Below are 12,816 nucleotides of genomic sequence, written 5' to 3'. Positions count from 1 at the left end.
AGGAGAGGTAACTACAGGTACGAGCACAACACTCCGCTAGAGATTTTTGAAGCGATTCTATGCATGTTTAGAGATTTTTCTCTAAACATGCCTAGCGTTTTTGTGTAGCAGAGTTCAAATATTGTTACAGTAAAGCTGTTACTGAACAGCTACTGTAACAAAAACGCCTGGAAAACTGCTCTGATCTAGCATTTTTCAGAGCCGGTTTCCACTTAGCTATACTTTAACATTGAGGCAGAAACGCCTCAAATCTACAAAATGCTGCAGCCCCCGAGTTTGCGTTTGTGGAAAAAAACAAACCACTCTGGTGTGCACTAATCCCATTCACTTTCATTAGCCAAGCGGTTTTCCCCCTGCAAACGTTTTAAAAACGCTCCAGAAGTGCTCTGGTGTGCACCAGCCCATACACGGGGAGGCACTCTGCATCTTTCACACAGGGAGACATTGGGGCTTTGGCTCATATTCAATCTACATATTATTAGGGTTTTTGATAGGTGGGAGCAGGTTATACTCTAGTATATAGGGTAATCCTAGGCAGATTAAGAAAAACAAAAATACAGCCGATGACCACAGCATAGTGTAAGCATAATAACTGGTACACATGAGGGTATGTGATGCAAAAGCAGCAGGTGGGAATAATGCACCCGTTCCCACTGAGGTTTAAAGGTCACCTGAACGGAAAGCGACTTAGTGGCTGCCATATTTATTTATTTTAAACTATACCAGTTGTCTGGCAGTCCTGATGATCTCTTTGGCTGCAGTAGTGTCTGGATCACGCACCTGAAGAAAAAATCATGCAGCTAATCCAGTCAGAGCACCTGATCCGCATGCTTGTTTAGAGTCAATGGCTATAAAGTACCAGAAACAGAGGCTCAGCAGGACAGCCAGGCAATCTGCATTGTTTAAAAGAAAATAAATATGGCAGCCTCCGTAAAAGTCACTCTCTGGAAGTATAGGTTACAACACTACAAGGGTGGGTACGAAACTCAAAAAGGCACAAAAGCAGAGGCACCAGCAGGGAATAAAACAACTTATAAACACTATAAAGATGAGTTGGTGGTGGACTTGCCTCTCCAGTAAATTAGGCCACTAGACAATGTTGCGATCAAAACCCTTTTTTTTTTTTTAAATAATGTTTATTGCAACACTGTCAGTATAGTGTTATTTTGTCTGGCGACACTTCTGTTTTTGTATCTTTTGAATCAGTCTTTATTAATTCACCCCAAAAAGGTCTCTGCAAATGGGTAGTGGGCTTTTGTTAATGTTACTCCCTGTTTCTTAGAGGAAATCTGAAGTGGAATATGGAAAAAAACATTTGCTTTCTTCCTCTTATAAAAAGACACCACATCAACCCCAAGTTATAATGCATTGCCTGTCTTCTGATGAAAAATGAAAGCAGCAAAATACTCCTCGGTAGTGATGGTAGTTCAGTGCATTGAACTTCACCCTTGAGAGCTTGAACTTCAGAGCTTGACCTCTGGCCATCCCTGTGGTGACTGCACTCGGCATTATGGGATGGGAGTTCACCACTAGTGAACCATGCATGGGGAAACTACCATCTCCATTACCCAGTTACAGCAATCTATACACCATCACAGCTCTTGGTGTATCTGAATTGACACACCATAAAATGCCCTCACTTGGCTGTGTGGGTCAGAATTACTCACATATGTGTAATATGTAGTTTGCACATCATATTCAAGGCTCACTGGGCAGTGATTTGCGAGCAGGCAAGAAGGGAATGGATTACAGATGGCACTGAATAAGGTCTTAGGAAAAAATATTTTCCATTCCAATTTAAAGAAAGCTCATGTAACCATAGGTCCCTACTGTGCCTCATTTGGAAGGACAGTCCCTCTTTAGGACCCCTGTCCCTTTTTTAGGACTCATTTAAATATCTATGTAAATATATGTATTTTATCTACTGAAAAATGTGTTGAATTGACTAAACTTTATTCTCATCTTTTAAATTGATCCAGTTTTTATTTTCAAATGTTAATATGAAGAAGAAAGGACCGGTGTGGTTTGAATGATCAAACAGCATCTTTTTCTGATTAAATCTTTATGGTATGCGTGACTAGCGGTGTGCCAGGGGCGTGATTAAGGGTGTGGCTTAAGTGTCCCTCTTTGTTATCTCAAAAAGTTGGGAGGTATGCTGTAACTATGATCCTCAGCATTGCAAAATGATTATTTGTTGTGCAATAAGTAGAAGACATCGTCAATTTCTTGTCCACGGAGAGCAATCCTTTTACATCGATCACATGCATTTTCAGGGACAGATTATCCAATCACTATCAGAACATGCAGAAACAATCATATCCAGATCCTACATTTATGGCCTGCATTACATTCTGACAAGGTCTATTATACAGTAAGAATGGGAATATTCAGTGTGTGTAGGTGTAATAATTTATTAGGCAGGGGCAAATTAAAAAAACAAAAAATAGTAATTGGCAGCGTCTACATAATACAAGTTGTACTGTGGTAAAATGCTTCTGTGTGTGCAAACTTCATTACAACAAGAGGCCTCCACCGATGTATTCCAGTCTCTATAAAAATCAAGCAAAACATCAGCTGATGAGTAAAGATTATGACAGTAAAGAAAAGCAGTTATTACACTCACTAGTTTGTGGGCTGAAGGGAGGAGACAGAGCTCTAAGGGCCCTTTTCAGCTGAAAATTGGAATCAGCATCACAAACAAAACAACAACAACAAAAAAAAAAAAAATCACAATTTTTACAATTTAAAATTTATAATTGTTTTCATCTGCAATTTGCAGCGGTATTGAAAAAACGAATACAGGGAAATGCACAAAAAATGCAGCATGCAGTAAATTGGCCAAAAAAACAAAGCACACCGGTGGTAATGGGGCACCATGACCAGTTTGTGAAATCTACTGCTCTTACGATCGGCAAAGTAAAAGCACTGTAAAATGCAGCACGGTGGTTAGCGCTCTCGCCTTGCAGTGCTGGGTCCCTATTTCATATACCAGCCAGGGCACTATCTGCACAGAGTGTGTATTTCCCCCCCCCCCCCCCCCCCCCCCCCGTACACTACACAATACATAGACAAATGATATGGTAAGGATTAGATTAACTGCCCCTCAGAGGGGCTCACAAATGACAGGACAATACACTCTGTACAGCGCTGCTAAATATGTCAGCACTATATAAATAATGATAATGCAGTCAGTGGAAAAGGGCCTTGTCAGAGAATGCAATACTTCTATTCACTGTAAGACTCCCTAAATATACAGGGAAGGAACAATAGACATTTGTAGCACACTAGTATATGCACCTAAACAGAGTGTTAGCTTATAACTTGTGAATCCTGCAAAGTTTGCGTTAATAAGAACGAGAACCCAACTAACCTCTGGTGGTTCAATGAAGGCCAGCCAATCTGATGCATGAGTGGGTAGAAGGCCCATAGACTGACACTTATAAACAGCCAAGGCAAGTCCCAAGAGGTTTCCAATCAGGTAAACAAGCCCTTGTAGAAAGCGCTGACCAGAGCTCTCCAGAAGCTTAAACGCTAAAAGGGAATGGAAAGGGTATAAATAAGCATTGAAATATCTATACACACTGTAGCTGATCTTCAATTCAAGATAAAGTAGGACTTACTGGCTGGTGTAGCAAGCAATGCTTGTATGGGTCTCCATGCCATCATGCACACCATCATAATAGGAAATATGGAGATTGTGTTCCCTGCCATATACATTATGAAGAGATTCATAGGGATCTGTTTCAGAGGTCCCAGAGCAATGTCCCAGCAACGCTGCGTGTGTAAAGACAAGCATAAGGAAAGAAGTTACATCCATGTCACAAAGGTGATTGTCACAGAGACTACTTATCTCTAAGACTAATCACTAGCAATGGGTTTTAGATTAGAAATAGAGATGGTTAATGAGACGCTAAAGGTGCCCACATATCAGGCGACTTTAGCCGATCGACCAACCATTTTGAATACTATTACTGAATTAGTTGAAAATAGGTGCCACCAAGTGCAGGCCCGACTGACGATGCGACCAACTTCGGGCTGATTTGGTCACGTTAGTCGAGCACGCCTGGTGAAAGATGTCGGCCGAAGTTGGTTGATCGGGTGTGCGGCAGTACGACTTCTGATTTCCAAATGAGCGACGAAAGCCCACTGTTGCCCCCTAATATATGCGTGTATGCGGCTGATAGAACACAGAGAGATAGACGGACATCACGCGGAGGCTAACACAGGTCAGGTACTGTATAAATGCACACACCGAGGGGGAAGAGGCAGCGGCGGGGCGGACGCGGCGGGCTCAACCTATTCCGTGAAGAATTCATGCTGAAATCGGATGGGAATCGGCATGCAGTATACGTGCAGCTTTGACAAAGAGACAAATTTATCTCTAATCAGATTCGATTAGATAAAAATGTGTCTCTGTTGAATCTGCCCATAATCGTCAGGTGTATGGCTACCTTTACAGTTCCGACTTGCATTCAAATTGTATGCAGCAGGGAAAAAGGTTTGTCAACTCCAGTGCTATAACAAAATGCTTTAGGGCCTGTTTCCACTACACGCGGATTCTGGAAGCAGAAATACTGACTCCAATAAATGCCTATGGGCCTGTTTCCACTAAACACGATTTTTCTGATCCATGTGTAGGGGAAACAGGCCGTTAGCTGGGAGTGACATCTTACCTTTTCTACCAGAATATGGTCAGACTCTTGCACACTGGTGTCTGGCACTTGTTTGTCAGAATATCCTACAGGATACATACTGTCTTGTGCAGTTCCTCTATCTCCTCGACCTCTGAACATGAAGTAAAAAAAGAAAATAAATGGTTAAAAAACTGCTATCAGCTACTCAAAAGGCTAAATACACCATCTCAATAAAACTAAATGCATATTCACAACTTGGTCCATTAAACATCTCGAATTAAGAGGGCCTTTACACTTGGAGATTTATATTTTTGAGGGGACACACCAGACTTTCTCTGAGTTGTTAGTGTTTCAATTAATTATTTAATATTCTGCAAATTTTGAAGATGAAGAGAAACAAAACTGTTTTGGGACTTTCTACCAAGATAATGCTAAAATGTTTTAACTGTAGGAAAAACAAAACATTGTATCCAGCTACTTACTACATTTAGCACAACACTTGCTTATGCTTTTCTCATGTACTGTGTCAATAATAAAATGGTGACATTGGGGAAGAAGAGGTTAATTATGGCATTGGGGGATGCTACATGTTTATTATTTTGTTGGGGTCTGGTATTCAAAGTGCGTGAGGTTTAAAAGACTAGTTAAAAATACTTTTTTTCACTGCAACTGCCCCTATTGCATATTCCACTATATTACATTACATGGCTTCATTGAAAGGGTCTCCCTTTTAGTGCTCTACGTAATTGTTTGCCACCATTATATTTTCCACCTGTGCCACCATTATATTCTCCTCACCATTATAACACCTCCTATCATGCAGTCCCCTTATAACAGGGATGTCGAACTCAAATACAAAGTGGGACGAAATTGTACACTGGGACCTAGTCACGGGCCAACCTCAAAGTCTACTGGCCACCTTCCTCCTTTATAAAGTTCCCAGGTGTCTAGTGGTCCACCCTCCCCTATACAATTCCCTAGTGTTTAGCGCTTTCCCCATACCTCCCCCATATGGCTCCCCTGGTGATCTAGGGCTTCACCCCCAATATAGCTTTCCTGGTGGTCTAGAGTGGGCCAAACAAAATTCAAAGTGAGGGAACCACTTGAGGGCCAAATTTAATGGCTCTGAGGGCCAGATTTGACCCACGGGCCGGAGTTTGACATGTATACCTTATAATCTCTCTACTTATACTGCCTCCTACCCTACACCCCCTGTAGTGCCCCCATTATAAGGAACAACTTATTCCACCCTTATAAAGCATTTAGCCATAATGTTCCCTTAAAATGCTTCTTTATTACAGTGTTCCTCACCAATCCCCCTCTCCTCTGCATTATTTACTTGGACAGCACTGTTCTGTAGTGAATAGCAATCTGTCGTCATTCATTGCTTACATTTAAGCAAGGACACTATCAACAGAATTATACTCTTCCCTTATTTGCATGGGTTTCATATGTGTTTAACACTCATCCAAATACTGCACATGCAATGCAAAAGTAAGTGGCTATCTACATGACATCCAACATCCCCTCAGGTCCCAATCACACTGGTGTTTGTTCCCTGCTATGGCCAGGCTTCACTTTACCAATGTTGTTCACGTGGCATGTGGTGTGGCTGCTGTATATTAATAAAGAAATTCTTCTGTATTGTGGTGCAACCATCTTTTTCAAGATCTTTGCTGCTGGAGACTGCATAAAAAAAATGCAATATTACCTGTTGCCACCACTGCCAAACTCAATGGCCCATTTAAAGCGGCCAGTTTTACGGTTTGCAACCAGATTAGGTGGGGATGCCATTTCTTTACTCTGTAAAAGAAAGGAAAAAAAGTTTATGTAAGACCAGCCATATTTATATACTGGAAATGCAGAGATTATAAGCCTCCCAGCACTCGGGTACTGCTGATGAGGGGGCCTGGACCAGCCTGTAATGTAATGCTTGTTGCAGATGAACTCTCTAGCCCTGAATGTACACATGTATGGTTCCAAAAGATGAGAGAGGGGGCTGGCACAGCAGTTTTAAAACGTTATTGCATGTAAAAAGCAGGTAAGTGGGCGCCAGATTGGAGAATTCTTGCAACCGGTCATTTCGCTTGTTTACTGCTGGATGAGGATCTTCATCCTGCAGTGAACAAGCGCCAGGGGCACATTTGCCCGGATCCTCTAACCTGGCGCCTACTTACCCGCTTTTTAGCCTTGCCTGACCGACAACTGTAAGTACTTTTACATGCATTACTAAAGTTTTGAACTGCTGTGCCAGCCCTCTCTCTCCTCTCTTTTGTAACCATATTTATAATTTTTTTTTTATCATATTCACTTACAGAAAAGACAAGAAAACAGCAGTCCTGTGGTGTGAAGCTTTACTGAGTCCAATCATTATTTCTAGCAGGTGTAGAAAAAAATCCCCAATAATTGAATATAAAAGATGACATCACAGCACATAAGTATCAACACATTTACAGGCTCAGTTATTCACCTATATACTGGTCTAGCTAAATTCCACCAACAATGTTAACGGTCTTTACTGCACACCAGCACAGAAAGAATGACATCTCTAGGTAAGAATAGAAGCAACCCTAGCAGCAAGTGCTTTGCTTGGATTCCATATGATCTCCCTCTCAGGGAAAGAAAAAAAAGTCTAATCACTGTACAAACAGCCATACATGGCATAATAAATTAGACTGTGGATGTACTGTCTTAAAAGGGAATGTGTAAACTCATGTACACTCTAGTGGTCCTCTGATGAAGCCCTGTTTAAGGGCGAAACATGTTAGGTATTTGGGTTGTTTATTGAGCACTTTTGCCCCCACATGTCACTATCCTTCTGGACTAGTGCATGTGTGTCCTAACTGGCTATACTGAGGTAGATGCAGGGGAAATTGTGATGGACTCTCATTAATTCATTATACAGGGGAAAATAGCCCTATTAAGCACAATAGCCTTATTTTGAGAACCACTTTGTTGTTGTCACTACTCCAGGTGACAACCTACACCAAAGTGTGTAGACCTTACAGCCTATTTATTTAAAGCAGATCTAAAAAAAACTTTATGTTTTTTGGTACCTATAGTGCTTTACCTTTGGGAACGTGTTTGAATTGTATAATTCACTTGTACCTCAATCCAGAGGTGTTTCACTGCTCAATCTTTGCCAGCATTAGCCTATACTCTGTTCTAAAACTGTGTAATCTCTTTCTCTGCTGCTACTTTGATTAGCCACTGAATAAAGATAGCCAGCTGTTCGCTTGTAGAGAGAATACATGATTCTTGAAGTTACAACAGATGCAATACATGGGGGCTTCAACAAAGGCAGCTAAAACCCCTCATTCTCCTTGTGCCACCTTATACAACTTGTTCTCCAGAGTCTAATTGCTCACTTGAACAAAAGGTAGACAGAACTTAAACTTGAGTGTGCAAACAGTATGTCAGCAAGCAGACTAGTTCACACGGGCGTCTGCTGAGCTTTTGCTTGGCATTGCGTTCAAACGCCAGCGTTTAAAAGCTAGCTTTTGAAAAGCATTCAAGGCTAGCAGTTCTGGTCTCTGCTATTGTTTCCTCACGTTTACTGCCTCTGAAAGCAGCATGGTGCTTTTGAGACTAGACACAACGCTGGGATCTACTGCCAGGCTTTCATGAAAGCCTGCAAAAGCCAGCTCTAAACGCTCCCATTCACTTGCATGGGATGGCAGTAGATCCCAAAAAACGCTGCGTCTGAAACGCTGCGTTAAACGCCACAAAAACGCCCGTCTGAACCAGCCCTTTCCCATACAGGCTGAAGAACAATGTCTGCAGAAACAGGGCCTACAGTATTTAGGGACAGAAATTTTGCAGTGTGTACAGGTAGCAGTGAATAGAGCTTCTCCACTGACCGCATGGCAAGCTGCCATGGTTATGCAGTGCTTTTTTTGATGCTGGTCTAAAAAGAATCCATACAATTTAAGCTAAGAAAGCACTTTCACTTTGATAACAAAAAATCTTTAATGCAGGAGTAGGCAAATTAAAATGTAATGCTTTAGCCAGACTGACTAATTAAAGAGCCAGTAGGAGTTTGTAACAGCCAGTTCCACTGACAAATAATATTAGGAGCCAGCTATAATTCTTAAGGTGCCCTGGTTACCTAGCCTTAGCACTTTGTAAAGCATCCACTACAGTGGAAGATATGCATGATACCTGGCTCATGAAAGTATTTATAAAGTGGAGCTTATGGAGTAGTGCAAGATTAAAGTGAACCCGAGGTGAGAGTTGTAGGAAGGCTGCCATATGTATTTCCTTTTCAGCAACACCAGTTCCCTGTCTGTCCTGCTGATCCTCTGCCTCTAATACTTTTAGCCATAGACCCTGAACAAGCATGCAGCAGATCAGGTGTTTCTGACATTATTGTCAGATCTGACAAGTTTAGCTGCATGCGTGTTTCCGGTGTTATTCAGACATTACAGCAGCCAAATAGATCAGCAGGGCTGCCAGGCAACTGGTACTACTTAAAAGAATATAAATATGGCAACCTCCATATAACTCTCACCCAGGTTCACTTTAAGGCCTCTTTCACAGTAATACATTGCATTTTAACAGACAATGTTTTGTGCACTGTAACACAATGATAGTCTGTGGGCAGTTCATCAGTTAAGCTGCAATGCAACTGACTTAGTTGTTACAACATACAATGTCCAAGGCAAACGCAATACAAGTAAAATTTCTCAACATTGATAAAGGATGTTCGAGCTAAAATAAATTGATTAAAGTGAAGCCTTACATGGTATCCGGAAGGTCTCCAAACCATGACTGCAGCATTTGTTCCCTTCCATGATCTTCCATTTGCCCTTGATCCAGTCTGGTATAGGTCATGATCACAGCGGGGGCACATCCTGAATGGTATCAATGAAAGACTGTGCATGCATGGGTAAAACTAGATCAGGGTCAAAGGTCAGCAACTTCCTGGAGTCACAACCTACACCAGACCATGGGCAAACAGGTTCACAGGAGGGAACGTACACCACAGTCATGGTGTGGAGACCTTCTGGACTACATGTAATGCTTCACTTTAATCAATTTATTTCACATTGGATATCTTTAAAGTGGACCCCAAATTAAAAATACAAGATTACAGAAATAAAATCTATTTTCTAAATTATAATAATAAATAGCAGCCTTTTTTCAGCTGCATGATGACAAATATAAAATATTTTACATTTATTGGAGAAACCTCTCCCTTCCTTTCAAATTGCCGGGACAAAATCCGGCAAACTTGTGGAGTAAATAGTGTCCAGCAAAGGAGGAATTGCTAATGGCTGCCACCTGTATAACCCTAGTAATGAAAAGAGAAGGGTGAAAAGCATGCACTGAAATGCTCATAGGCTTGAAGGAGTGTTTATTTATCTTTGTATGTGTCAGAGTGGTGCAACTAAATATTTTGAACTAAAAAAAAAGTTTGGTTTTGGTCCGCTTTAAGTTCTTGCACATGCACAAATGTGGAGTGTGTGTGCAACAATAAAGTTAAGTCTCGTGTCACCACCATTTTTAATGCCTGCTTTGCATCATACACACATTTTAATGCGTGTGAAACTAACCTAAGTGTTCCCAGTATTACAATCAGAAGCACTAAAAACATGGCAGAAAGAAGCAGAATTCCTGCAAAAGATGTATTTACTTTATTTGCAGTTGTCCTAAGATTTAAATACATCTGAGATGCATTTGTCATTACCAGTGACCTCAATACAGTTATTACACAGCACAATAGCTGAGATTTAACTGCACAATTCATGATAAAAACGAATGCAAGTTTACAGTGCTCTATAAGGGTCTTTTCAAACTTTGCCTGTTGCGTCGCAGTGGACAAAATAATTGCATTGCGACGCAAATGCAAATATAGTCCTAAGTGGTTAACAGATTGATCATGGTGCAATGGGTTATATCGAGATAATGCAGTGGGTGCACTGCGTTTACAGAATAATAAGCGACTTTGCATTGGCAGTGAGGCATATTTTTCATGGTACATAACGAACATTGTAATGCCATTATTCTTCAATTGCCCAGCAACGGTTCAGTAAAGTCACATAAAACGTGCAATGTGACTTTTCTGAACCGTTGCTGAGCAATTGAAGAATAGTGGCATTACAATGTTTGCTATGTACCATGAAAAGAAGCCTAAGGGGTTTCTAAAAAATGACAGAAGCAAACCAATAACATCCGCATAAAAAGCTCTATGCTTATGTAAGGCAGCCTTTACTATTTGTAATAATGTGAATCTATCATTTACCATTTGGCAACACAACAGATACCCTTTCTTTCTAGGCTGCACAGCCCACGTAGTTGGTATGGGAGGCTTCCCACTTGCTGCTAACAACCATTGCCACCCCCCTGATTTTCCCTGTGCTACGATTATCCGCTTGGAAGACAGACTACCTTGCTGGAGGATTTGGAACCGTCGATCCCCCTAAAATAGGAAGGAAATTACTCACGCCGCTGTGCTTCTCTCCTACTTGTGACGCGGAAGGATGGTTAGGAAGGTAATGAAGAAATAATAGCTCTATTACCTGCTAGACTTCCTCACCACCAGTACACACTCAGCAGCAGCTCCGAGGGACGCTTGTTGCTGACGTCACCCGGCAATACAGATCCCTTCCAATCACTGCGAAAGGTCTCCTGCACCACTAGAGAGAATAGGAGAGACACTTCCTGTCTTGAGTAGTAGTACAGAAGACATTACACTGAAGCTCAGACTGGAGTCACCGTGAAGGACGTTTATTGAAGCCATAAACTATAATAATCGTTCTCATCATTTATATTTTGTTCTGACATTTTTGCTGCAAAGCTTCATACGGCATATGCTGATATGTCTTACAAATAAAAGAGTTTGAAATTATAACATTACTAGCTGATTGCCCGGCGTTGCCCGGGTATGTATTTGGCTGGTGTTAGCTCCGCCTACTTTTTCTAACCCTAACACACAATTACTCACTGACCAAGTTTGTGAGCTTTGCGGTCTTTGGTATCAATAATCTGCTTTGAAATGAAACAAATCTGATTGGCTGTGTGTGGCTCCACCCCCTTTTCTGAATTTGAACCCCAGTCACCCAATAACCAACTGTACCAGGTTTGAGGCCTGTGCCATTAACAGTTCAAGAATGGTAGCAATTAAATATTCCCCTTGAAAAGCAACAGGTGAAGTTTGATTCACTTTTGTAGGCTCCACCCACTTTTCTGAATATTAATCCCGGTCACCCAGTGACCAACTGTGCAAAGTTTAAAAACCCTGCTATTAACAGAATGGCTGCAGTATACATTTTCCCAGTGAAATTTGTATTTGTCTCCACCCACTGATGACCCGGCGTTGCCTGTGTATGTATTTGACTGGTGTTGGCTCCGCCCACTTTCTAACCCTAACACTCAAACACTCAATGACAAAGTTTGTGAGCTTTGGGGTCCTTGGCATCAATAATTTGTATATTTCCATAGAAATTAAACAAATCAGATAGGCTGTTTGTGGCTCCACCCCTCTCCAGCATTTGAACCCCAGTCACCCAATGACCAACTGTAGCAGGTTTGAGGCATCTACTATTAGCAGTGTGAAAATGGCAGCAATTTAAATATTCCACTTGAAAATCAACAGGTGAATTTTGATTGGCTATTATAGGCTCCACCCACTTCCCTGAATATTAATCTCAGTCACTCAGTGACCATCTGGGCAAAGATTAGGAACCCTGAAATAAACAGTGTAAGAAGGGCTGCAGTTTACACTTTCCCAGTGTAATTTGTTTTGGCTCCGCCCACTTTTTGTAACCTGGACACAAAGTCACTACTCAATGCCCAAGTTTGAGAGTTTTGGGGGTCCTTGGCATCAATAATTTGTATTTTCCCATGAAATGAAACAAATCTGATGCACTGTTTGTGGCTCTGTCCCCTTTTCTGAATTTGAACCTCAGTGACCCAATGACCAACTGTATCAGGTTTGAGGCTTGTGCCATTAACAGTGCAAGAATGGCAGCAATTTTTATATTCTCCTCGAAAAGTGACATGTGATTTTTGATTGGCATTTTTAGGCTCCACCCACTTTTATGAATATTAATCCCAGTCACCCAGTAACAATTAACTGTGAAGAAGGGCTGCAGTTTACAATTTACCAGAAAAATCTGTTTTTAACTCCACCCACTTTTTGTAACCTTGACACACAGTCACTACTCAATGACCAAGTTTG

The 12,816-nt window shown here is 41.3% G+C and overlaps 1 protein-coding gene across 1 annotated transcript; it reads right to left on the bottom strand.

The window, feature by feature from the left end:
* Nucleotides 1–2,395: 2,395 nt before the first annotated feature.
* Nucleotides 2,396–11,262, bottom strand: EMC4 (ER membrane protein complex subunit 4). Its single transcript, XM_068271505.1, has 6 exons — nucleotides 11,156–11,262; nucleotides 6,346–6,437; nucleotides 4,674–4,785; nucleotides 3,621–3,774; nucleotides 3,371–3,531; nucleotides 2,396–2,549 (listed from the first exon to the last, which is right to left on the bottom strand). Exons 2-6 carry the CDS (start codon nucleotides 6,426–6,428, stop codon nucleotides 2,514–2,516), a joined length of 546 nt encoding a protein of 181 aa, XP_068127606.1. The 5' UTR covers nucleotides 6,429–6,437; nucleotides 11,156–11,262; the 3' UTR covers nucleotides 2,396–2,513.
* Nucleotides 11,263–12,816: the final 1,554 nt, after the last annotated feature.

This window comes from Hyperolius riggenbachi, chromosome 1, assembly GCF_040937935.1.
Source record: "Hyperolius riggenbachi isolate aHypRig1 chromosome 1, aHypRig1.pri, whole genome shotgun sequence".
In the NCBI taxonomy this organism is placed as follows: domain Eukaryota; kingdom Metazoa; phylum Chordata; class Amphibia; order Anura; family Hyperoliidae; genus Hyperolius; species Hyperolius riggenbachi.
The sequence above is the reverse complement of the archived record's forward strand: the minus strand, read 5'-3'. Positions and strand labels throughout refer to the sequence as shown.

Coding starts and splice junctions, on each gene's coding strand:
- EMC4 (XM_068271505.1), bottom strand. CDS start 6,428: ATGGCATCCCCACCTAATCTGGTTGCAAACCGTAAAACTGGCCGCTTT. Junction 4,786..6,345: donor TTTGGCAGTGGTGGCAACAG/GTAATATTGCAT, acceptor CTTCATGTTCAG/AGGTCGAGGAGATAGAGGAA. Junction 2,550..3,370: donor CCTTCATTGAACCACCAGAG/GTTAGTTGGGTT, acceptor TGATTTTTATAG/AGACTGGAATACATCGGTGG.